Below are 22,919 nucleotides of genomic sequence, written 5' to 3'. Positions count from 1 at the left end.
ATAAAAAGAGAGTAGCTAAAGTGAGCGTGGGACCCTTGGAGGATGCGATTGGAGAATTGATAACGTGGAACAGGGAGCAGATAATTTAAACCAATATTTTGCATTGGTCTTCACGGTGGAGGACGCTATAAACATCCCACAGATATCAGATAAGCAAGGAGCTAATGGGAGGAAAGATCTTGTAACAGTCTCCATCACGAGGGACAAATTATTTGACACACTAATGGGACTAAAGGTAGACAAGTGGCCAGGACCTGATGGCTTACATCCAAGGGTTTTAAAGGAAGTGGCTGCAGAGATAGTGGAGGCATTGGTCGAAATATTCCAGAGTGCATTGGATTCCGGGAGGGTCCCAGCGGATTGGAAAACCACTAATGTGATGCCCCTGTTCGAGAAGGGAGGGAGACATAAAGTAGGAAACTATAGGCCAGTTAGCCTAACATCGGTCATTGGGAAAATGTTAGAGTCCATTATTAAGGAAGAAATAGCAGGACATTTAGAAAAGCTTAACGCAATCAAACACAGTCAACATGGTTTTGTGAAAGGGAAATCATGTTTGATAAATTTGCTAGAGTTCTTTGAGGATCTAACAAGTAGAGTTGATAAAGGGGAACCGGTAGATGTAGTGTATTTAGATTTCCAGAAGGCATTCGATAAGGTGCCATATAAAAGATTATTGCACAAGATCAGAGCTCACAGTTTTGGGGGTAATGTATTAGCATGGATTGAGGATTGGTTAACACACACAAGACAGAAAGTCGGGATTAATGGGTCTTTTTCAGGTTGGAAAGCCGTAACTAGTGGAGTGTCACAAGGATCAGTCCTAGGGCCTCAGTTCTTTACTATCTATATTAATGACTTGGAGTAGGGGGCAGAGTATAATATATCTAAATTTGCTGATGATGCAAAAATAGGTGGGAGGACATGGTGTGATGAAGACATAAGGAATCTGCAAGAGGAAATAGATAGGTTGAGTGGGCAAAAATTTGGCAGATGGAGTTTAATGTAGGAAAGTGTGAGGTTATGCACTTTGGTAGGAAGAATCAAAAGGCAGACTATTATTTAAATGGAGAGAGACTCCAAAAAAAGTGCAGCACAGGGATCTGAGTGTTCTTGTGCCTGAAACACAAAAAGTTAGCATGCAGGTGCAGCAAGTAATTAGGAAGGCAAATGGAATTTTGGCCTTTATTGCTAGGGGGTTGGAGTTTAAAAATAGGGAAGTCTTGTTACAACTGTACAGGGTGTCGGTAAGGCCGCACCTGGAGTATTGTGTACAGTTTTGGTCCCCGTATTTAAGAAAGGATATACTGGCATTGGAGGCAGTTCAAAAGAGATTCACTAGGCTGATTCCTGGGATGAAGGGGTTGACTTATCAAGAATGGCTAAACAGGTTAGGCCTTTATTCATTAGAGTTTAGACGAATGAGGGGGTGATCTTCTTGAAGCATACAAGATTCCGAGGGGGCTTGACAGGGTAGATGTTGAGAAGGTGTCCCCACTAGTGGGGGAATCTCGAACTAGGGGACGTAGTTACAGAATAAGGGGACACTCATTTAAAACTGAGATGCAAAGGAATTTCTTCTCGGAGGGTAGTGAATATCTGGAATTCTCCAGAGAGTTGTGGAGGCTAGATCACTGAAAGTATTTAAAGAGGAGGTAGATAGATTTTTGAAATATCGGGGAGTTGAGGGCTACGAGGAGCTGGCACAAAAGAGGAGTTGAGGTCTAAGGCAGATCAGCCATGATCTTATTGAATGGCGGGGCAGGCTTGAGGGGCTGAATGGCCTACTCCTGCTCCTACTTATGTTCTCATGAATGCCATAGTCAGGGTTCAGTCTATCGTACTGTAAAATCACACTGAGATTCAGTACTGGAGCACAGCAAGTCCACACCTCCGTGTGGAACTTAGATGCATGCTGAATAATTTGAGTGTCATTTAAAAAGAGTTATTCTGCATGGTTTGTGGTGTCAATGCCTCTCTATTTTAACCCTTTACAGGTTACTTCTAGAGCAATAGAAATCTCTACATGAGTGAGATGGAAAGAATCTGTTCTGGGATTCATAAACATCAAGAATAAAGGCCCAGTGGATTATGAACATCTAGATTGGATTAGTGTCTTAAATATGCTTGGTGTCTAATATTACAATTAATATTCTGTGCCAACTCTGTTGGCATTGATATGTGGTATTTTATTAAACATGCAGGTCTTTTGACATCAGTTTACTGTTTGGGACAATAAATAATGAAAACTTGTATTTGTAATTCATATAAATATGAATTTATATTGTGTACTTACTGTTATGTGGGTACTATTGTCTTTCTTGTACTTGAAGGTACAGTTGAATTTCTGATAAACAGGCATGAAGGTATATTGGACCACATGGCATAACCAGTACTGTTAGGTTAATTTTAATAGGGAAATGTAATCACTGTCATATATTATTAGCATTCAAGTACCTATCTTGATTTTTATTCAGTGAATTCTAAAATTTAAGTCATGCTCTGTGGTTTTTGTCAGATTTTAATTTATAAGATCAGCAGTGGGAATGTAAGCAAAATCAGTTTATTGATCTTGTAGGAAGAAAAGATGTAAAGGCTTTTCAGCACTCGGGGGGTTAATGTGATCATACATTACCTTTGTCACATAATCCATTTTAAAAGCTAAGGGCCATTTAAAGAAACAAAAAATCCGTTTAAACCTTACAAAATAAAATGAAAACAAATAGCCTTCGCTGACTCTGATTTATACTCAAGACAAACTTCATTAACACAGAGTGCCTCCAATTAGTTAAGCAGTTAATTTTGTCCATGGGAATTGCAAGTCAGGTTCTTCTCTCTCTTCTAAAATTGTCAGTGAGATCTAACCATAACTGTGTCAGCCTGTTTACCAGAGACTGCTCATCTGGGAATCTTTCCCTTGAGTTATGCTGTTAATCATGATTGTAAGAGCATAATTTTTAAAAAATTGATACTTTTATAGCATTCGATAATAATGAGATTAAATTAATGATAGCACTCAGTCCTACTTAACTGTTTACGTGTAAACAGCAGCATCAGGATCCCATTTATCTGCAATGACAAAATTTTAGCAGCAACTGCTCAAGTTTGTGAAATATTGACCCATCCTTTGATTCTTATTTGATGGTAATACCTACAATTGAATTTCTGCAGATCATACAATTACCGTCCACATACTTAAAAGTAGAGTTCTGAAAACATTTTACACAAAATTCTTAAGTGACTACATTTTCCTAGCTGACTATTTGCCATCAGAATATATAATGAGTCCAGACTTCAGCCTTGTTTAAATGAAAGATGCTCTGACCCCTATGCCCCCACCCCCAAAGAAAATCAATAATCTAAATGGTAGGAAGATCAGATGGGTTCCTACTCAAAGTGTGTGCTCCAACCCACCCAACTTCCAAATATTCATTGTGCACAGGTAATGGAGTGCACTGAAGACCAACGCAATAACATCTCTCCTCTTTCTAACCTTGTAACAAATGCAAACAAGGAATGTTATCCAAAATGTTATTCTTGTTACATGGCAGATTGTGAGAATTGTGTTAATCCAAGTCCAAGATAATGGAGCTTAACCTTTTAACAGAACCAGTTTCTGTATTCAGTAAATTAAGCATAAGTTAACTTTACTTATGTTTATATGCTGACTCTGTTAAAAGATATAAATATTATGGAGGGGCCAAATTGTCCTGGTCACTATATATAGAGACATTGTAAATGTGGTTTTTTTTTTTAATGCATTTGCCATGTTGCCACACAGTGACCATAGCAATTCTTCTCCCTAATGTAAAAACAGAAAATGGTGGAAATACTCAGCAGGTCAGGCAGCAATTGTGGAGAGAGAAACAGACATTTCAGGTTCATGATCTTTCATCAGACTGGAAAATGTTGGAGATGTAACAGGGTTTAAACAAATCCAGAAGCAGGTATAAAGGGGGAAGGGAGGAAAGAAAGAACAAAATCTTCTCCCTATGTTGTCTCATTCTGTAGAAACGCTTTCATGCAGAAGACGGTTCATTCTAAAGGCATTAAATAATTGTTCGAAAGAAGTATGTGCATGTAGTATTCGCATTTAAAAATACAGTTCTGACTGAATAAAATGCAGCAAAGTTTGAGAGAATCAGAAAGCTGGTGGAACATTCCGAAGTGTCCAGGTTAAAAATTTAATCCTGCAACACCTCCACAGGATGACTGCACTATTCTGAGTGATTTTTAACTTGTGGGACTCAGAATCTTTATAAATTTAGTAGAACCCTTTCATTGTGACTCGCCTTTTCCCCCAGTAGTAAAATAAATTTCCCCTTTAACTGATTTTTTTTTTTTAGGTATTAAACAATGTGTGTCTGATCATGATTGCCAGTAACATGCCCCATAAGTGCGTAAGAGCTAAATCCAGTAACTCATCTCTATCAATCTGTTTGCATTGGATAAGAGAGTGTAGAATTGATTCCTTGGGCTCTATGTATTGCCTTGCAATAGCCGGAATACGAGCATAAAGTATAGAGAAAAAAATAATGCTTTGTGTCATTTGAAACCAAATGCTTGGTGTAGTTAAAATACTAATGCAGTGTGCCTTGATTTGCTAAGTTTATTTGGAATTGCTTTCCGATTTAATACAAGCATTTAATAAATAATTAGATGGCAATCATATTTTTATCTATCAAATCATGTTTGATAAATCTTGATGTATTTCTGATGAACAATACATATTTTAAAATGGGTAATTAATAAATCAGAAATACAAAGTAAAAGTAGCGGCAGAATTTACCAAATGAAAATGTCAGTTTTAGTGTGCCTTAAAGAAGTGACTGATTTATAAACAACATATTGTTAAATTCAAATGCGATTAGTTCTTAAATTATTTTAAGATATATATTTTTAACTAACCCTTGACATGTAAGCCAACTTTGCTCAAGTGGTTCAGCTATTAAATCCAGAGGAGCCACAGATTCAGTTTCCTGATCCAATAAAGGGCAAAAACAAAGGAAGCACTTTGCAGAGCATGTGAATTTATTCAATAAACCCATCTACATTCCATGTATCTTTCTTTTGGCAGTGTGTTTGGAGATCTCTGAGTTAATTAGGCCCTAGATGTTTCCCCACTTTAGATGTGATCAGGACTTATGGGAGCCAAGGGAGCAGGTCATTGCAGAAAACAGCTGCTGTTAAAGGAGATTAAACATAGCAAAAAGCTCAGTAGAGACTTAGAAAAAAAAAGATTCACAGTCTGAGAAAAGAAAAGAACACATTGACACCAAAGTTAGGAAACAGATGGGCTTCAAGGGGGATCCTCTGGAGTTAACATCACTGAAGTACATCCAAATGCAGTTTCACTGAACAAATGGACATCCAAGATGGCTTCTCTTAATAGTCTTTGAATTAATTTCTTTTTAATAGATAGTCTTGTTGCAGGGGTTGCATCAAGGGTAAGTAGGGGAGATGGTGACGTGATAATGTCACTGAAGTAGTAATCCAGAGGCCCTGGCTAATGTCTGGGGGACATGGTGGAATTTAAATTCAATTAATAAAAATCTGATCTGGAATTGAAAGCTAGTCTCAGTAATGGTGCCATGAAACAATCATCGATTGACGTAACAACCCATCTGGTTCACTAATGTCCTTTCAAGGAAGGAAATCTGCCCTACCTTGTCTGGCCTACATGTGACTCCAGATTCACAGCAATGTGGTTGACTCTTAACTGCCCTCTGAAAGCAAGCCACTCAGTTGTCAAGGGCAATTAGGGATGGGCAACAAATGCTGGCTTTCCCAGCAACGTCCATTTCCCATGAAAGAATACATTTTTTTAAAGTAGGGTAACTAACCTTGCCCTTAAAGCTTCCTGCTCCTCTTTAGCAGGGAGCAAAGCCATCAAAAAGCAAAAGCTGGAAGTGAAAGGCAACAGCTGCTCTGTAAGAACAGTCTTTATTTCCTGCATTCTTCCAGGAACTTCTGCAATCAGACCAGACACGATACAATTCAGCATTTTGATTTTTTTTAAATTAACTTTCCCTCCAGAAGCCTGACCATGATTCCATGATAAACAGCAGCGATGTGGAAGAGACAAAGCCACAAAGATTTGGGTGCACCTCCAACTCAGCCAAAATCCTAATTCACTTGATAATCATCCCAAAGGGCCTCTCTGTTACTCTCATCTTAAACCGATAAGCCTTGTTATACTTTTCTTCAGCAGGACTGTGTGGAATTAGAAGGGAATTCAGTCAAAGTCCAAACATTCAAAAACTTTCTCTCACCAGCTATCACCATAAATCTGATCTATTTTGAAACTTCTATAGAATGAGGGATAGGATAGAGTTAAACAGTGCTGACAGGCTCCTGAGTAACCAATGAACATACGACAGTGGGACTGATTGGTAGCTTTTGCAGAGAGCTGGCACAGGCATGATAGAGTGAATGGCTTCTTTCTGTGCTGCATGATTCTCTGACTCTATGTTTGATAGAAGATAACCCTATGAACAAGTGTACTATCAAATGCAAAAAGTGATCTAATTCTCAGAAGGGCTGTACTTTGTCATGTGTAGCAAGGGAATGATACCCAAGAAGAATAGTATAAAAATCTTGTTGAATTTGCTGTCAGTGTTGCTGGATTGCTAGGAAGATAAGACAGTGATCAGCCTACTTGGTCAGTGACTCAGCAACCAACCAAGAATAGGGCAGATTGGTTAATATCAGAAACTGGAAAAAAAAGAGTTGGATGTGCTGTCAAAGGCACTGCTACACACAATGCTGACTAATTATTGACTGATTTTAGATCTTTCGAGAAGTCAACACAAAGACCAATTATCAATTGTTTTCTTAACTTAAAGTGTATCTCTTTTTGATTTATCCTTCATAAGAGGTTTCAAGGTTGGAGGAAGGAAGCATAAACTTGTGGCAAAAGATTCAATCTTCTGCTCCTCCTTCCGCTGGTAACAGTTGCCTTGTTCCTCCTTTGTCAGGATGATATTTCTAATATGGCTTTGCTACTGTTTAGACCAACTGCAAGTTGAGGCAAAATGCTGTTGCCTTTACCACGATGAAATGAATAAAATTTGGGCACATGACAAAACTGTATGACAAATTCAATCCCTGCGCCCAAAAATATAGTGGAATATTGCTTTGTGTTGGGTAAGGTGATTTTACAAAGAAGTTTCACTTGTTCCTTTTATGACTATAAGAAAAGCAAAAACTGCGGATGCTGGAAATCTGAAATAAAAACAGAAAGTGCTGGAAATACTCAGCAGATCTGGCAGCATCTGTTGAGAGAGAAGCAGAGTTAACATTTCTGGTCGATGACCTTTCATCAGAGCATGGTCATTGACCTGAAACATTAACTCTGTTTCTCTCTCCACAGATGCTGCCAGATCTGCTGTTTCCAGCACTTTCTGTTTTTATTCCTTTTATGGCTGTGTTGTGTGATGCAGTCTCAACCAACCTAAAAACAGATTATCTGATCATTATCACATTGCTATTTATGTGAGCTTGCTGTGTGCAAACTGGCTGTCACATTTCTTACATTACAACAGTGGTTAGACTTCAAAAGTACTTCATTGGCTGTAAAGCACTTTGGGACATCCTGAGGTCATGAAAGGCGCTATAGAAATGCAAGTGTTTTTTTTTCTTTATCTATAAATGCAGAAAATGCACAGCAGACCAGACACCATTGAGGGATAGATGGGTTAATGTTTTGAGCACAGCCTCTCTTTGTTTTGTTGGCATTCCCTGAGTTTTCATTGTCAGCCCTATAAAGGAACTTCTTCAACCTGGCTCTGGTTATGATTAAGGAACCCACACAAAACATTCATCTTTCATATGCTGGCTGACCTGCAATGGATCTGCAGCATTTTTTGTTCCTATTTTAAATTTCCAGCAATTTTTTTTTTTTGCTTTTCCCCACTTTTATTTGTGTATTATGGACCATGAATCTCTATGAATTCACATTTGGGTTGTCAGAAATTTAGTACTAAGAATACATCATCATTAACAATTTCTGTTCCCATGTCCTGGCTGCTTGATAGCTTGAGACGAGATATTAAAACATTGCACTAGGAGTATGGACACCAATTTGTACATTCAAGTTTTATTTCTATTTTAACCCACATGCAGAGATTATAAACAACATGTCCAAACATTGCTCTACACGTCTGCTCTTTAATTCTTAGTATTAAATGACCACTTGAGCCTCGGGGATTGTAAACCACTATTGATTGTTCCTCCAGCTCTCTGAGCAATCTTTCACCAGTGCTGCCTCAACATCAGTCAATATTTGGACAATATGAGACAGTTCTATTTGATTTAAGCCAGATTGGATTTTTCCTATTTAGTAGTTGAAGAGGATCCAAACAGTTTTCTTTAGGCATTCCCCTTTTAACAATTCTACAAATGTAGCCCTGCAAAGTAAATAGGGTTCCACATACTGGAACATCTTTATATTATAAACTCTGCTTATTTATATGTTCATTCCTTTTCTCCCAAGTGTCCCCTAAATTCCCCCTTCCCTCCTCCTATTGTGAAATAATTGATTCCCTACTGGGGTATGATTCTTCAGGCTCCAATCGCCCTCCAGTACCTCAAAGCATCATTCTTCAAGTGCAAGTCTGAATGAGCTCTTTGCCTCAGGGGGCAGCATTGCAGCATCGTCTCATCATGTCTTCACCCAAAGACAACAGACTAAAAGGTCACTGGATAGAAATAAGAAACAGGAACTATGGCAGATTTTCCCCAATGAAAGCACTCTTACCGTTACCCCAAGTTAGATCAGCAAATGCAGCACAAACTTGGGATTGTACCCGAGAGTTTCCTGATCTGTATGGTTTTGTTACTGATTGCTTTAACAAACTAAGCCATTGGGGGAGCTCTTTGACGTGTTTGTATTAATCCAATGGGGAAAAAGGCTTTAATGTTTAGCAGTAAATATTTATTGGCATAACCTGATTTTATTCAATATTCTCAGATACACTTATCATATTTGTATATTTCTCATTAGTGTGCAGGAAACTCTTTCCCTGTGATGTCAGTTACTAACTGTCACAAAAAACATGGAAATAGAGATGTCGTTACCGTTTAGCTCTGTTTTCGTCTACAATAAATAACAACAACTTGCATTTATATGGTGTCTTTAACATAGTAAAATGTTCCAAGGCATAATCAGACAAAATCGACACCCAGCTGATGAAGGAGATGAAAGCTTGGTCTAAGGGGTAGGTTTAAAGTAGTATCCGAAAGGAGGCGAGAAAGGCAGATAGGTTTAGGGAGGGAATTGCAGTTTGTCAATTTGTTTACTTAGTAACATCTTCTGGTTCCAACACTGTGGTTAAACAGGATGTAATGTGCATACAAGACCAAAATATTGCAGATGCTGGGAAATCTGAAATAAAAACAGAAAATGCTGGAAATACTCAGCAGGTCTGGCAGCATCTGTGGAGAGAGAAACAGAGTTAACATTTCAGGTCTGTGACCTTTCATCGAATGTGCATACCTTTTTACTGTATCCTCTAGCAGAAACATGTACTGTATATGTGGTAGAGATACACTCACATTCACAGGCTACTCCACTGAGCCTTCCTACTGCTGCATGCTCTTGATGGTGACTTTCTTACAAGATGTTAGACAGGTAACAAGCAAGCTTAAAATTAGAATAACGTTGAATTTACAGCACAGGAACAGGTCATTTGGTCCAACTGGTCTATATTGGTGTTTATGCTCCACACAAGCCTCCTCTAACCATACTTCGTCTAACCCTATCAGCAGAATCAATACTAAATCATAAAGAGGAAGGTTTCAAGAAATTATTTTTACCTGAAGAGTTATTGAAAATGGCATTCCTTACTGCGTTTGATAAGGTTCCCCATGGTAGGCTGATGGAGAAAGTGAAGTCGCATGGGGTCCAGGGTGTACTAGCTAGATGGATAAAGAACTGGCTGGGCAACAGGAGACAGAGAGTAGCAGTATAAGGGAGTTTCTCAAAATGGAGACGTGTGACCAGTGGTGTTCCACAGGGATCCGTGCTGGGACCACTGTTGTTTGTGATATACATAAATGATTTGGAGGAAAGTATAGGTGGTCTGATTAGCAAGTTTGCAGACGACACTAAGATTGGTGGAGTAGCAGATAGTGAAGGGGACTGTCAGAGAATACAGCAGAATATAAATAGATTGGAGAGTTGGGCAGAGAAATGGCAGATGGAGTTCAATCAGGGCAAATGCGCGGTGATGCATTTTGGAAGATCCAATTCAAGAGTGAACTATACAGTAAATGGAAAAGTCCTGGGGAAAATTGATGTACAGAGAGATTTGGGTGTTCAGGTCCATTGTTCCCTGAAGGTGGCAACGCAGGTCAATAGAGTGGTCAAGAAGGCATACGGCATGCTTTCCTTCATCGGACGGGGTATTGAGTACAAGGGTTGGCAGGTCATGTTACAGTTGTATAAGACTTTGGTTCGGCCACATTTGGAATACTGCGTGCAGTTCTGGTCGCCACATTACCAAAAGGATGTAGATGCTTTGGAGAGGGTGCAGAGGAGGTTCACCAGGATGTTGCCTGGTATGGAGGGCGCTAGCTATGAAGAGAGGTTGAGTAGATTAGGATTATTTTCATTAGAAAGACGGAGGTTGAGGGGGGACCTGATTGAGGTGTACAAAATCATGAGAGGTATAGACAGGGTGGATAGCAAGAAGCTTTTTCCCAGAGTGGGGGATTCAATTACTAGGGGTCACGAGTTCAAAGTGAGAGGGGAAAAGTTTAGGGGGGATATGCGTGGAAAGTTCTTTACGCAGAGGGTGGTGGGTGCCTGGAACGCGTTGCCAGCGGAGGTGGTAGACGCGGGCACGATAGCGTCTTTTAAGATGTATCTAGACAGATACATGAATGGGCAGGAAGCAAAGAGATACAGACCCTTAGAAAATAGGCGACATGTTTAGATAGAGGATCTGGATCGGCGCAGGCTTGGAGGGCCGAAGGGCCTGTTCCTGTGCTGTAATTTTCTTTGTTCTCTTTGTTCTGCAAGTAGCTATTGACTCATTCACAATTTAGAGGGAATTAGATAAACATCTAATGAAGAGACAAGATATGGGAGGTTTTATTTATTCATTCATGGGATGTGGGCATCGTTGGCTAGGCCAGCATTTATTGTCCATCCCTAATTGCCCTTGAGAAGGTGGTGGTGAGCTGCCTTCTTGAATCACTGCAGTCCATGTGGGGTAGGTACACCAACAGTGCTGTTAAAAAGGGAGTTCCAGGATTTTGACCCAGCGACAGTGAAGGAACGGTGATATAGTTCCAAGTCAGGGTGGTGTGTGACTTGGAGGGGAACTTGCAGGTGGTGGTGTTCCCATGCATTTGCTGTCCTTATCCTTCTAGTTGGTAGAGGTCGTGGGTTTGGAAGGTGCTGTCTAAGGAGCCTTGGTGAGTTGCTGCAGTGCACCTTGTAGATGGTACACACTGCTGCCACTGTGCGTCAGTGGTGGAGGGAGTGAATGTTTGTAGATGCGGTGCCAATCAAGTGGGCTGCTTTGTCCTGGATGCTGTCGAGCTTCTTGAGTGTTGTTGGAGCTGCAACCATCCAGGCAAGTGGATTTGTGCCTTGTAGATGGTGGACAGACTTTGGGGAGTCAGGAGGTAAGTTACTCACCGCAGGATTCCTAGTCTCTGACCTGCTCTTGTAGCCACGGTATTTATATGGCTACTCCAGTTCAGTTTCTGGTCAATGGTAGCCCCTAGGATGTTGATAGTGGGGGATTCAGCGATGGTAATGCCATTGAATGTCAAGGGGAGATGGTTAGATGCTCTCTTGTTGGTCATTGCCTGGCACTTGTGTGGCCTGAATGTTACTTGCCACTTATCAGCCCAAGCCTGGATATTGTCCATGTCTTGCTGCATTTCTACACAGACTGCTTCAGTATCTGAGGAGTCACGAATGGTGCTGAACATTGTGCAATCATCAGCGAGCAACCCCACCTCTGACCTTATGATTGAAGGAAGGTCATTGAAGCAGCTGAAGATGGTTGGGCCTCGGACACTACCCTGAGGAACTCCTGCAGTGATGTCCTGGAGCTCAGATGATTGACCTCCAACAACCACAACCATCTTCCTTTGCACTAGGTATGACTCCAGCCAGCAGAGGGTTGCAGGGAAAGAGCAGGGAAATAGGATTAGACAGTTGCAATGTGGAGTTAGCACTGACTTGGGCACAATGGCCACCTTTGATTGATCCTATGGTAAATCCTGTCAGTAAATGATATTCTTGACGAGACTATGTCAGTGGCTGTAATGGGCAGGATACACATAACAAAATGTTTATTCATTAAAAGTCAAAATTCCATGTACCTTCTACCCCAGTCATTTCTATGACACTCACATGATACTGCAATGCTCAGTTGCAGTATCCATGTTAAACTTGCAGCATATGACAACACTGGTTTCCATGTGTTTGTGTTTCTAATGTGCAAATGTATCATGATCTTCACACATTGCATTGTTAATTAGATGTCAGAATGTCCCAGTCAATCAATCCGATTTGTCTCTCTGGAATGCAAGACATACTGTCATTTTGCTGTGGTCAGAGTTTGTCAGTTACAAAGCTTCTTAATTATCAGCATAATTTGTGTTTCTCTCCAATATCAATACCTTTGTTATGACGAGCACACATTTTACCCAGTCTGTAGTATATAATAATTTCATATAATTTGGCTCAGAGATGCATGGTAGCCACTGGGTAAAGATTTGACCATCTACTCATGCGTGGTATTGCATGGCTTGTGTATCTGCCCTGGTGTCAACTCCACTGCACGTACATTGTTAGCTATCTAGGTTACCGTCAATATCTCTTGCCATTGAAAAGATAAGGTGTGAGAGCAGAACAAGTTGTGCCAATGATGGAAGGGCTGGTATTGACTTGTCTTGTATCTTTTTTTTATTTGTTTGTGGGATGTGAGCGTCTCTGGCTCGGCCAGCATTTATTGCCCATCCCTAATTGCCCTTGAACTGAGTGGCTTGCTAGGCCATTTCAGAGGGCATTTAGAGTCAACCACATTGCTGTGGGTCTGGAGTCACAGGTAGGCCAGACCGGGTAAGAACAGCAGATTTCCTTCCCTAAAGGGCAATAGTGAACCAGATGGGTTTTTACAACAATCGACAATAGTTTCATCTATGGGCACAGCATTTTGTAAATAGTACATGTCACTGGTATAAACAGTGTGCATCAGCATCGGGGAAAAATTTGCATGTGATGCAAATTCCAGTGTCAGTTTTTACAGTGAGTGCTGTTCAGTGAACTCACGCCACAGTGATAGAATGCAGTGAGCCAGCAACTCTTCTTGTAGCTTTATATCGGTGAAAGGATTAATTAAGAAGGCCTGAGGAGCTATGCAGTGATAATTACCTAGAGACTACAGCATAGCATGAATCCATATTCAAGTTTCAGTACAATTCTTATGCTGGCTATGGTTTTTAAATCTACATGATGTTGGGTGTGCGTAAAGAATCCATGATAAATAAGTTGTTTAGAAAAAAAATTGTGGTAGCAATTTTTATAAATTGAAAAAATGTAGATGAAAGGTAAAGGTCTCTAATAAAGAATACAACCAAAGTTCAGAAGACAAGATAGATTGAGAAATATAGTTTGTGATGCCAGGTTTTAAAAGCCTGAAAATTGAAGGAGAAATAGAAGATTGAGGGAGATGAGGAGTTCCATATTTTGAGGATCTGAGAAGAATGAGTCCTGATTTCATCATAGTGAGGATACAGGGAAGATAAAGAGCACCTGGGACAGCTTATTTGTAGTTTAGAGGAAACAATAGAGGAAGGTTTAGAGTCCCCAAGGCCATAATAATTATAGATTTTTTTTTTTTTAAAAAGAGAATGATAAGAAATGTTATGATGGTGAGACCTGTAAGCTAGAGTTTGTTTCTTGTATGTGGTGCAGGGTAGCAAGACAGGTGCCAGAAGGACTTCCTCCTGAGATGAGAGTATTATTCAAAATCTCAGTTCTAAACAATTCAACGAGGCAGTGTAGTCAGATGCTGCCTGACATGCTATTAGGTTACACTTTGGATGAATTCTTGGATGCAGAAAAAGAAAATTGCTGCATCTTCAAGTCATCTTTCACCTTAACAACAGCAAACAAGGCTACATGCAGGATGGTTTTCTTTATATATAGCTCTGAAGAATAACATAATGCCTCTTTTAAGCTGCACGATTGATCATGTGTTGAGAATGAGAAGAAGGCAGGAAAACAACAATTGGTGCTGACAGTTGATGCCTTGGGACCTGTCAAGGGTAGACTCAGGGACACGTCATATTAGAAATCCTTGGCAGTGCAGAATGTTCCTGTCATGCACTGAGCAGCAGCATTGTACTGTAGAATTTTTTTTTTTAATTAGTGCAAAAGACTATGCAGTTGTTTAGAGAAAAGATATCTTTTGCAAAAAGGTATATATATTATACAGTGTGATAAACCCATTGGCAATTTAACTGTCCATTCTGATACATGTTTCATTCATTACCATTTAGTTCAAGTTCAATATAGAAAACTTGGTCCTAAAGGGTGGAGAGGAATTTATGTGTAAGCAGAATTCCTAAATATTGTACCTGGTATTGTACTGAGCCAAACTGATTAGAAAGATCCAATTGTTCTGTTTCTGGTCTGTGCTGCATTAGATGATCTCAGCCAAAGTGAGGTAAAAGGACATCTGACTTTTGTGTAGAGATTACATTTGTTGTCAGTGCTGGAAAGTGTACAGAGTGTGGATGTCAGCAACAGAGATGACTGTGGTGCCCTCCTTGGTAGAGTAGCATGCTAATACTCGAGGTGCTTGTTGTCCATGGAACAGTGACCCAACACGAATTAACACCTTCAGGACAGTAGGGGAGAAAACTGGCTAAAAAGCAAAATCTGCTTTTACTGTTGTGCTTCTCCTGTCATGTCACTACACCTTTCCTCTACTGTAGACCTGAAATTATTAAAAGGAAGATATCGGGAGTATTTGGCATATTGAACAGAAGCTGTTTGGAGCCTGTATTTCTGTTTTAAAGAGCTGACATGAGCATATATAACCTGGGTCACAGCCAAGGACTTTGGCATGAAGATCACATAACAGGAAATGTTGCAATACAAAGCATTGGTTTTATTTTTACTTACTTATTTTGTGTAAGGAAAATTTCTTTCTCACTGAGATCATTATTGTCAAAACTAGTTTTGTTTTAAATTGTATATAGGAACCTACAATACAAATTCACTAGGGTTCGTTGTATCCAAATCTGTTCTGTTCCTGTGTATAAACCATTGTGACTGTCTGAGGATTTGCAGTTTTGCTGGTGTGATTCCGTAGGCGTCTTACAGGATTGTAGAGACTGTCTTAAGAGGTCCTCTTAGATCATCTGTAAATTCCAGAGGATTTGTACTAAACCCTAAGACAATTTCAAAGCTCTGTGGCCATTTTGGTTCGAGCAATAGCTGGTTTAAGAATTTGGTGGAAGTTGGACATTTTATTATGGAGCAATTTAGAGAAAACCATTTTTAATCATGGACCTGGATGCAACACTCACATGTCTGATATGTAACTTCATTCCACATAGCAACTCACTGTGTGACAGGTCTGTGATATCCTGACTGGGGTTGGCTTTCCTCTGAACGCACAAGCAAAAAAGAAAGTAAAAGCAAAATACTGCAGATGCTGGAAATCTGAAATAAAAACAAGAAACTGAGTTCCGAAGGGTCACTGATCTGAAACGTTAACTCAGCTTCTCTCTCCACTGATGCTGCCAGACCTGCTGAGTATTTCCAGCGTTTCTTGTTTTTATCCCAAAAAAGAAAGTTCAAATTAAATATTTTAGTAGTTTGGTTTAAAATTGTCCTTGAGTGCATTTCAACACCCACCTGAAACGTGCTCTCAATTAAAATTGACTGCAGTGTGTGAATTCATTACACTACCCAATCCCTCTAATATTTCATCCAGTTTTATTCAGGATTTGGTGTTCCAACATGTTCCACATGTTGGTGCCTCAGCAACAGAAGTATAGCGCCTTATCACAAATTAATACAAATGAGAACCAGTGCAGTTTGTGATCTGTTTTGATGCACTTCACGTGTGAACATGTCAGAAATTGAAGCAGAACAAGCGGACACAGACCTGTATCATTCCTGATTCCTGCTTGGTTAGCTTTTGGGGAGAAACCAAGCTGACCTTTCCCTTGGGAGAAAAATTTGATAATAGGGTAAATTGGACATAATCCATGAGCGGAAGAAGATAGAAGGGCCAAATGGCCTTTTGTCATTACATGCTCTCTCGTGTTCTTAATGGGGAAAGGTTTCTTAAAGTGGCTCAGCAATGCCCTTAGTTGTGCGATGCAGCACACCATAATTGAGCAGATTCTCAATAAAATTCCATTTAGCAAATTTCCAGTAATGCTCAACTAAGGAAAAAGGTGCTGTGCTTTAATTTCTGAAACATTTGCAGACAAAACAAATTGGATTTCAAAGGGAATGAGGGAATATCAAAGGGTGAGTTAGTCAGTGCTATCCTGGACAAAGCCCCAGCCTTAGTCAGAGAATAGCACAGGGGGAGATAAGAAGGGACGAAGATAACCTGAGAGATTGTTTACTCCCACTGATATCTGTTGTATTCTATCTTGGTTCAGGTACGAGCCAGTGCCATTGCCCAAGACGCTGATCAGAACTATGACTACGCCAGCAACAGTGTCATCTTACATCTGGATGTCGGAGATGAAGTTTACGTGAAGCTTGATGGAGGGAAAGTTCATGGCGGCAATAACAACAAGTATAGCACCTTTTCTGGTTTCATCATCTACCCAGACTGAGCAAAGGTGCCTTCGTGTCCCTTTGCAGACCAACCAGGGAGGAATGTGTTCAATGTCGATCAGAAGGTCAAATGGAGCTCAGAATTAGCAACACCCCCAACTCCTAAATGTTCAATAGATAAATGAAAGATTCTTTTGCAATTTTGTTTCTTGCTTCACAATCAGTAGAATTTTTTTTATTTTAGCACTAATATCAATTGATCCATTAACATGTTCTGACCTTTTGATTGAATGTGAGTAAATGGCATACTGTGATAAGTAAAGGCAATGGCGCTAAAAAAAAAGCAAACTGTATATAAAAATCCAGAGGGTTAAATAATAATGAACACCAATTAACCAAAATGGCACAATCTTATTAAAGGCAGGTATATGTGCCAGAAGCATATTTGTCATTCACTTCAATCAGGTAATGGCTCCATTATTTAAGCTAAAGAACAAAAAGTCCCAAATCCTGATCCTGCCCCTTAAATTTTGCTTCCTGCTTTATATATGTCATGCTCCACCGGATGATTTCATGTTTATATCAACAATGGAAAGACCCTGGCTGTCAGTTAACCTGTGACATCATCAGTGGTGACATCATCTACTGAAAATAGGGGCAGCAACATAAACTTGGTAAGAAAACTCAAGGCCCCGTCTGCCTGTTCCAGTGATTCAGGTAGCACTGTTTCCTCCTTCAGCCAACTAGCACCAAAAAAAAATGATTAACTGGTCAATCAACTCATTGCTGTTTGTGGAATCTTGCTGTGCGCAAAATGGCTGCCGCATTTGCCTATGTAACAACAGTCACTGCACTTCAAAGAAGCTCATTGTGATAAGGCGCTATATTAATGCAAGTCTTTCTTACCTAATTTAAATGGTGCCATTTTTCCAGATATAACTATCTATGCTGCCAGCGACCACCGAGGTCAAATTTATGATATGTTTGTCCTTATTACTGGCTGCGCCCTGTTGCTAACACCACTTAATATGCAAAATAAATAAGGGGTCCACGAGTTAGAGTGAAAATGTTTGCTCTCTGTATTTAGGTTGGGGATTCACTTCCTACAGGTCACCAGTTCTGGTCTTACCTTTATCGCACACCAGCACAACTCCATCACAAGACCATCACTTCCACTCTTCTGGATGCTGTGAAGTCACATTACAGAGGCCAGCTTCTTTTCATCAGTAAGATGATTTGCTTTCATCCTTGACAACATTGAATACCTTGTCAGTGAACCAAAAAAGGGAAGAAAGTTCTGACAGAAGAAATACTGGGGTATATGTTCTTGACCAGCACTGCTCCCATACAAACAATTAACCTGCTTGTACTAAATTACTGTGTGCTTTTTAAATCCAAGTGCACACACAAATTTCGTACAAACATGTTGAGCAGTTGTATTGAGATATTTGTAGGAAAAAACTTGTAACTCAGCAAGCGAAACCTAATCTTACTAAACTTGGCTGAAGTTAGAATTTGGCAGCATCTGGTGACACTAAAATCCCTGCAACAACTGTAGGATGGGAGATGGGAAGTGGTCTATTAAGTGTTTCTTTCTGCTTGGAATTTCTGTACTGTTGTTCACTGACAGTATGGGCATTGTTAATTACTATTTGTCAGAGGATTGCAGATCTGCCATTCTTACTGACTTCCAGATGTTTTGCCTATATGACTTACCCAGAAAGTCTCTCAGTCTGCAATGTTATTGAATGCGGCTCTATACATGAAAATGTTAAAGAAGCTTAATTTGCTGACCAGTGCCATTCTAGTTCCCAAAATTGATTTGGCACTTGGGTTTCTCCTATTTGCGCACATTTATGAGTTTAGCAGATGAAAGTCCTGGTTGATGAAGATATTAGTTGTTGAGAAACATCTTCTAATTTTGATCTTGCATCCCATGACATGCAAGGTTGCTAGCGACTAATTCTGTGAAATATACAGCAGACAGGAACATCACTATTTGAAGCCTTGAATGACATCTGTTGGTCTTTACATGTATATCAAACCACAAGAAGCCAATACTTTTGGCTGATTCTGTTAACAAATGCACCACCTAGTTTTAGCAATGTCCCAAATTAAGTTCGAATTTTAGGTGACCCCTTGCAAATTCTGCACAGATAGACATTCAAAGTGCCAAAAGCATTTGACAAATTAGTTAACATAAGGGTTGTTCACAAGATGGCACCTTCATGTAAATAGGGTCTATGTGATTGAACTGAAAGGAAGCAAATTTGCCATGCATGCTGAGTAAAGACTGATTTGTACTATGTGCATATCGTGCATAATAGCATAAGCACTGTAAACCATTTTGTACAGAAGATGTACAATCTTTGCACAAAATTCATATGGTTTCTCTATCCATCTGAAATACTCAACAAATGAATCTGGTTTCTGCCACAACAGATTGCCCTGTTCTCGAATAGCATCTCTTCTCTGATGGTGGCTGTTCATTTTACCCCAATTTTTCATGTTTTAAGAGTTGATGATGTACAGAAGCACTGCCTGATATGAATAAACTGTCAGCTTTCATCTAGTGTATTACTACTGTATGTATGGGCTGATGTTGTCAGTTAATTCAAACTTGGGATAAATGTTGACTCTTGCTGTTAGCTGCAAGGATCCTAAGTGAAATGAGTTTGGACAGCCTCAATCCAGGTAATTCCTTCTAACAAAAAAAAACTTCATTTTTGCTGAAGTTGTCCTAATGAATTAGTCTGGTAAAATGATCTAAGGAGAAAAAGCTTCAGTGTGCCTACCCCACAGAATCCTTTGTAGTGTTCTGGCACTTGTCTGCAATATTGAAGTGATTCCTGCTTTCTTTTTAACACCTCCCCCTCCCCCTATTCCAATGCAGCATGAAAGGTGTAAGAGCGATTGATATTTACTCCTTATGTCAATCTCATCACATTGGTTTCTAAAGACAATAATTTGGCACTAAGTAACTTCTCTCGTCAGTGGTAGCCTGTAGCTAGGGCTATGTAGGAGGATCAGACAAATGGACCTATATTGGATCCAAACCCTCAGTGTTCACACTGTTACAAATCAGACCTCAACCATAACTGTTAAACATGCTTGGATTGTCTTCCTCTATACTGGATGGTGAAGAGAATGGAAACATTATCCTTTCACCTCTAAGAAATGGACAAATCCAACCTGGATGATGGATGAACATTGTTCTCCCTCTCTCTTTCTCTCCACTAGCTGTCAGAGTCCTAACTGAATTGAGTTTGTGCAGTCATAGGAACATAGGAAGATAGGAACAGGAGTAGGCCATTCAGTCCCTCGGGCCTGTCCTGCCATTCAATGAGATCATGGCTGATCCGCAGCCTAACTCCACCTACCTGCCTTTGGCCCATATCCTTTAATATCTTTGCTTAACAAAAATTTATCTATCTCAGATTCAAAATTAACAACTGTTCCAGTTTCAACTGCTGTTTGTGGGAGAGAGTTCCAAACCTCTACCACCCTTTGCATGAAGAAGTGCTTCCTAACATCTCTCCTGAATGGTCTGAATGCCCCCTAGTTTTAGAATCTCTCACCAGTGGACATAGTTTATCTTTATCTAGACTGTCTTTTCCTGTTAATATCTTGAAGACTTCGATCAGATCACCACTTAACCTTCTAAATTCTAACGAAAACAGGCCTAATTTGTGTAATCTCTCCTCGTAACTTAACCCCGTAGTCCAGGTATCATTCTTGTAAACCTACATTGCACTCCCTCCAAGGCCAATATATCCTTCCTAAGGTGTGGTGCCCAGAACTGCTCACAGTACTCCAAGTGGGGTCTAACCAGGGTTTTGTACAGCTGCAGCATAACCTCTGTGTTTTTATACTCCAATCCTCTAGATATAAAGGCGAGCATTCCATTAGCCTTTTTGATTATTTTCTGCACTTGCTCCTGGCATTTTAAAGATCTATGCACCTGAACCCCCAAGTCTCTTTGGACATCCACTGTACTTAACCTCTTCCCATTTAGAAAGTACCCTGCTCTATCCTTTTTTGGTCCAAAATGGATAATCTCACACTTGCCTGCATTGAAATCCATCTGCCACAGTTTTGCCCACTCACCTAGTCTGTCAATATTTCTTTGCAATTTTATGCTATCATCTAGACTGTCTACAATGCCGCCTAACTTTGTATCATCAGCAAATTTGGATATATGACTTACTATGCCATCATCCATGTTGTTAATGAATAATGTGAATAATTGAGACCCCAACACTGATCCCTGCGGGACACCACTAGTCACATCCTGCCAATCGGAGTAGAGTCATAGAGTCGTATAGCATAGAAACAGGCCCTTCAGCCCACCGTGTCCATGCCGACCATAATGCCTATCTATACTAATCCCACCTGCCTGCATTAATTCCATATGCCTTGCTCATTCAAGTACCTGTCCAGATGCCTCTTAAATGTCGCTACTGTTCCTGCCTCCACCACCTCCTCTGGCAGCTCATTCCAGATACCCACTATTCTTTGTGTGAAAAATTTACCCCTTTGATCCCCTTTAAACCTCCTCCCTCTCACCTTAAATCTATGCCCTCTAGTTTTAGTCACCCCTACCATGGGAAACAGACTCTGGATATCTACCCTATCTATGCCTCTTATAATTTTATATACCTCTATCATGTCCCCTCTCAGCCTCCTTTGCTCCAGGGAAAACAGACCCAGCCTATCCAATCTCTCCTTATAACTCAAGCCCTCCAAACCAGGCAACATCCTTGTGAATCTTTTCTGCACCCTCTCTAGCTTAATCACATCTTTCCTGTAGTGCGGCGACCAGAACTGCACACAGTACTCCAAATGCGGCCGAACCAACGTTATATACAACTGTAACATGATGTCCCAACTCTTGTACTCAATGCCTCGGCCGATGAAGGCAAGTATGCCATATGCCTCCTTCACCACCCTGTCTACCTGTGTTGCCACTTTCAGGGAGCTATGTACTTGCACGCCAAAGTCTCTCTGCTCAAGAACACTCCCCAGGGCCCTGCCATTCACTGTATATGTCCTGCCCTGGTTTAACTTCCCAAAATGCATCACTTCACACTTGTCTGCATTAAATTCCATTTGCCACTCCCTTGCCCACTTTCCCAGTTGATCTATATCCTGTTGTAACCTTAGACAACCTTCTTCACTGTCCACTATACCACCAATTTTGGTGTCGTCTGCAGACTTACTAATCATGCCCCTTATATTCACATCCAAGTCATTAATATATATGACAAACAACAAAGGGCCCAGCACCAATCCCTGCAGCACCGGTCGCCGGCCTCCAATCTGAAAAACAACCCTCCACTACCACCCTCTGCCTCCTATCACCAAGCCAATTTTGTATCCAATTTGCTAGCTCGCTCTGGATCCCATGCGATCGAACCTTCTGGATCAGCCTACCATGCAGGACCTTGTCAAAGGCCTTGCTAAAGTCCATGTAGACAACGTCCATCGCCCTGCCCTCGTCAATCCTCTTGGTCACCTCAAAAAATTCAATCAAATTCGTAAGACATGATTTCCCATGCACAAAGCCATGCTGACTATCCCGATTCAGACCATGCCTTTCCAAATGCATATAAATCCTGTCTCTCAGAATCCCTTCCAATAACTTTCCCACCGCTGATGTAAGGCCCACCGGCCAGTAGTTCCCTGGCTTATCCCTGCTGCCCTTCTTAAATAAAGGCACAACATTAGCTATCCTCCAGTCTTCCGGTACCTTACCTGTGGCTAATGATGATACAAACATCTCTGCCAGGGCCCCAGCAATCTCCTCCCTTGCTTCCCATAGTATCCTAGGATATACCTGGTCAGGCCCTGGGGATCTATCCACCTTAATGCACTTCAAAACCTCCAACACTTCCTCCTTTGTAATGTTGATATGCTCAAGGATATCGGTGTTCCCTCCCTTGAACTCACTAGCTTCCATGACCTTCTCCACGGTTAATACAGACGAGAAATATTCATTTAAGACTTATCTATTTGAGTACTTACCCATTATCCCCACTCTCTGTTGCCTACCACTCAACCAACTTCCTAACCATGTCAATAATTTGCCCTCAACTCCAAGGGCTTCTACCTTAGTTAACAGTCTCTTATGTGGGACTTTATCAAA

At 40.4% G+C, this 22,919-nt stretch overlaps 1 protein-coding gene across 2 annotated transcripts in view; it reads left to right on the top strand.

Annotated features, from left to right (window-relative positions):
* LOC137358664 (complement C1q-like protein 2) overlaps positions 1-19,294 on the top strand; it is a 50,679-nt gene extending 31,385 nt beyond the window's left edge. The window contains exon 2 of one of the 2 annotated variants that reach the window (XM_068024810.1): positions 16,654-19,294. In XM_068024810.1, the coding sequence (XP_067880911.1) occupies positions 16,654-16,833 (180 nt within the window). In that variant the 3' untranslated portion in view covers positions 16,834-19,294. Of the gene's footprint in view, positions 1-1,997; positions 2,753-16,653 lie in introns of those variants that run through there. The other variant, XM_068024812.1, reaches the window with a different exon arrangement.
* The last annotated feature ends 3,625 nt before the right edge of the window (positions 19,295-22,919 follow it).

The sequence above is a fragment of the Heterodontus francisci genome, chromosome X, assembly GCF_036365525.1.
Source record: "Heterodontus francisci isolate sHetFra1 chromosome X, sHetFra1.hap1, whole genome shotgun sequence".
Taxonomy (NCBI): Eukaryota; Metazoa; Chordata; class Chondrichthyes; order Heterodontiformes; family Heterodontidae; genus Heterodontus; species Heterodontus francisci.
The sequence above is the reverse complement of the archived record's forward strand: the minus strand, read 5'-3'. Positions and strand labels throughout refer to the sequence as shown.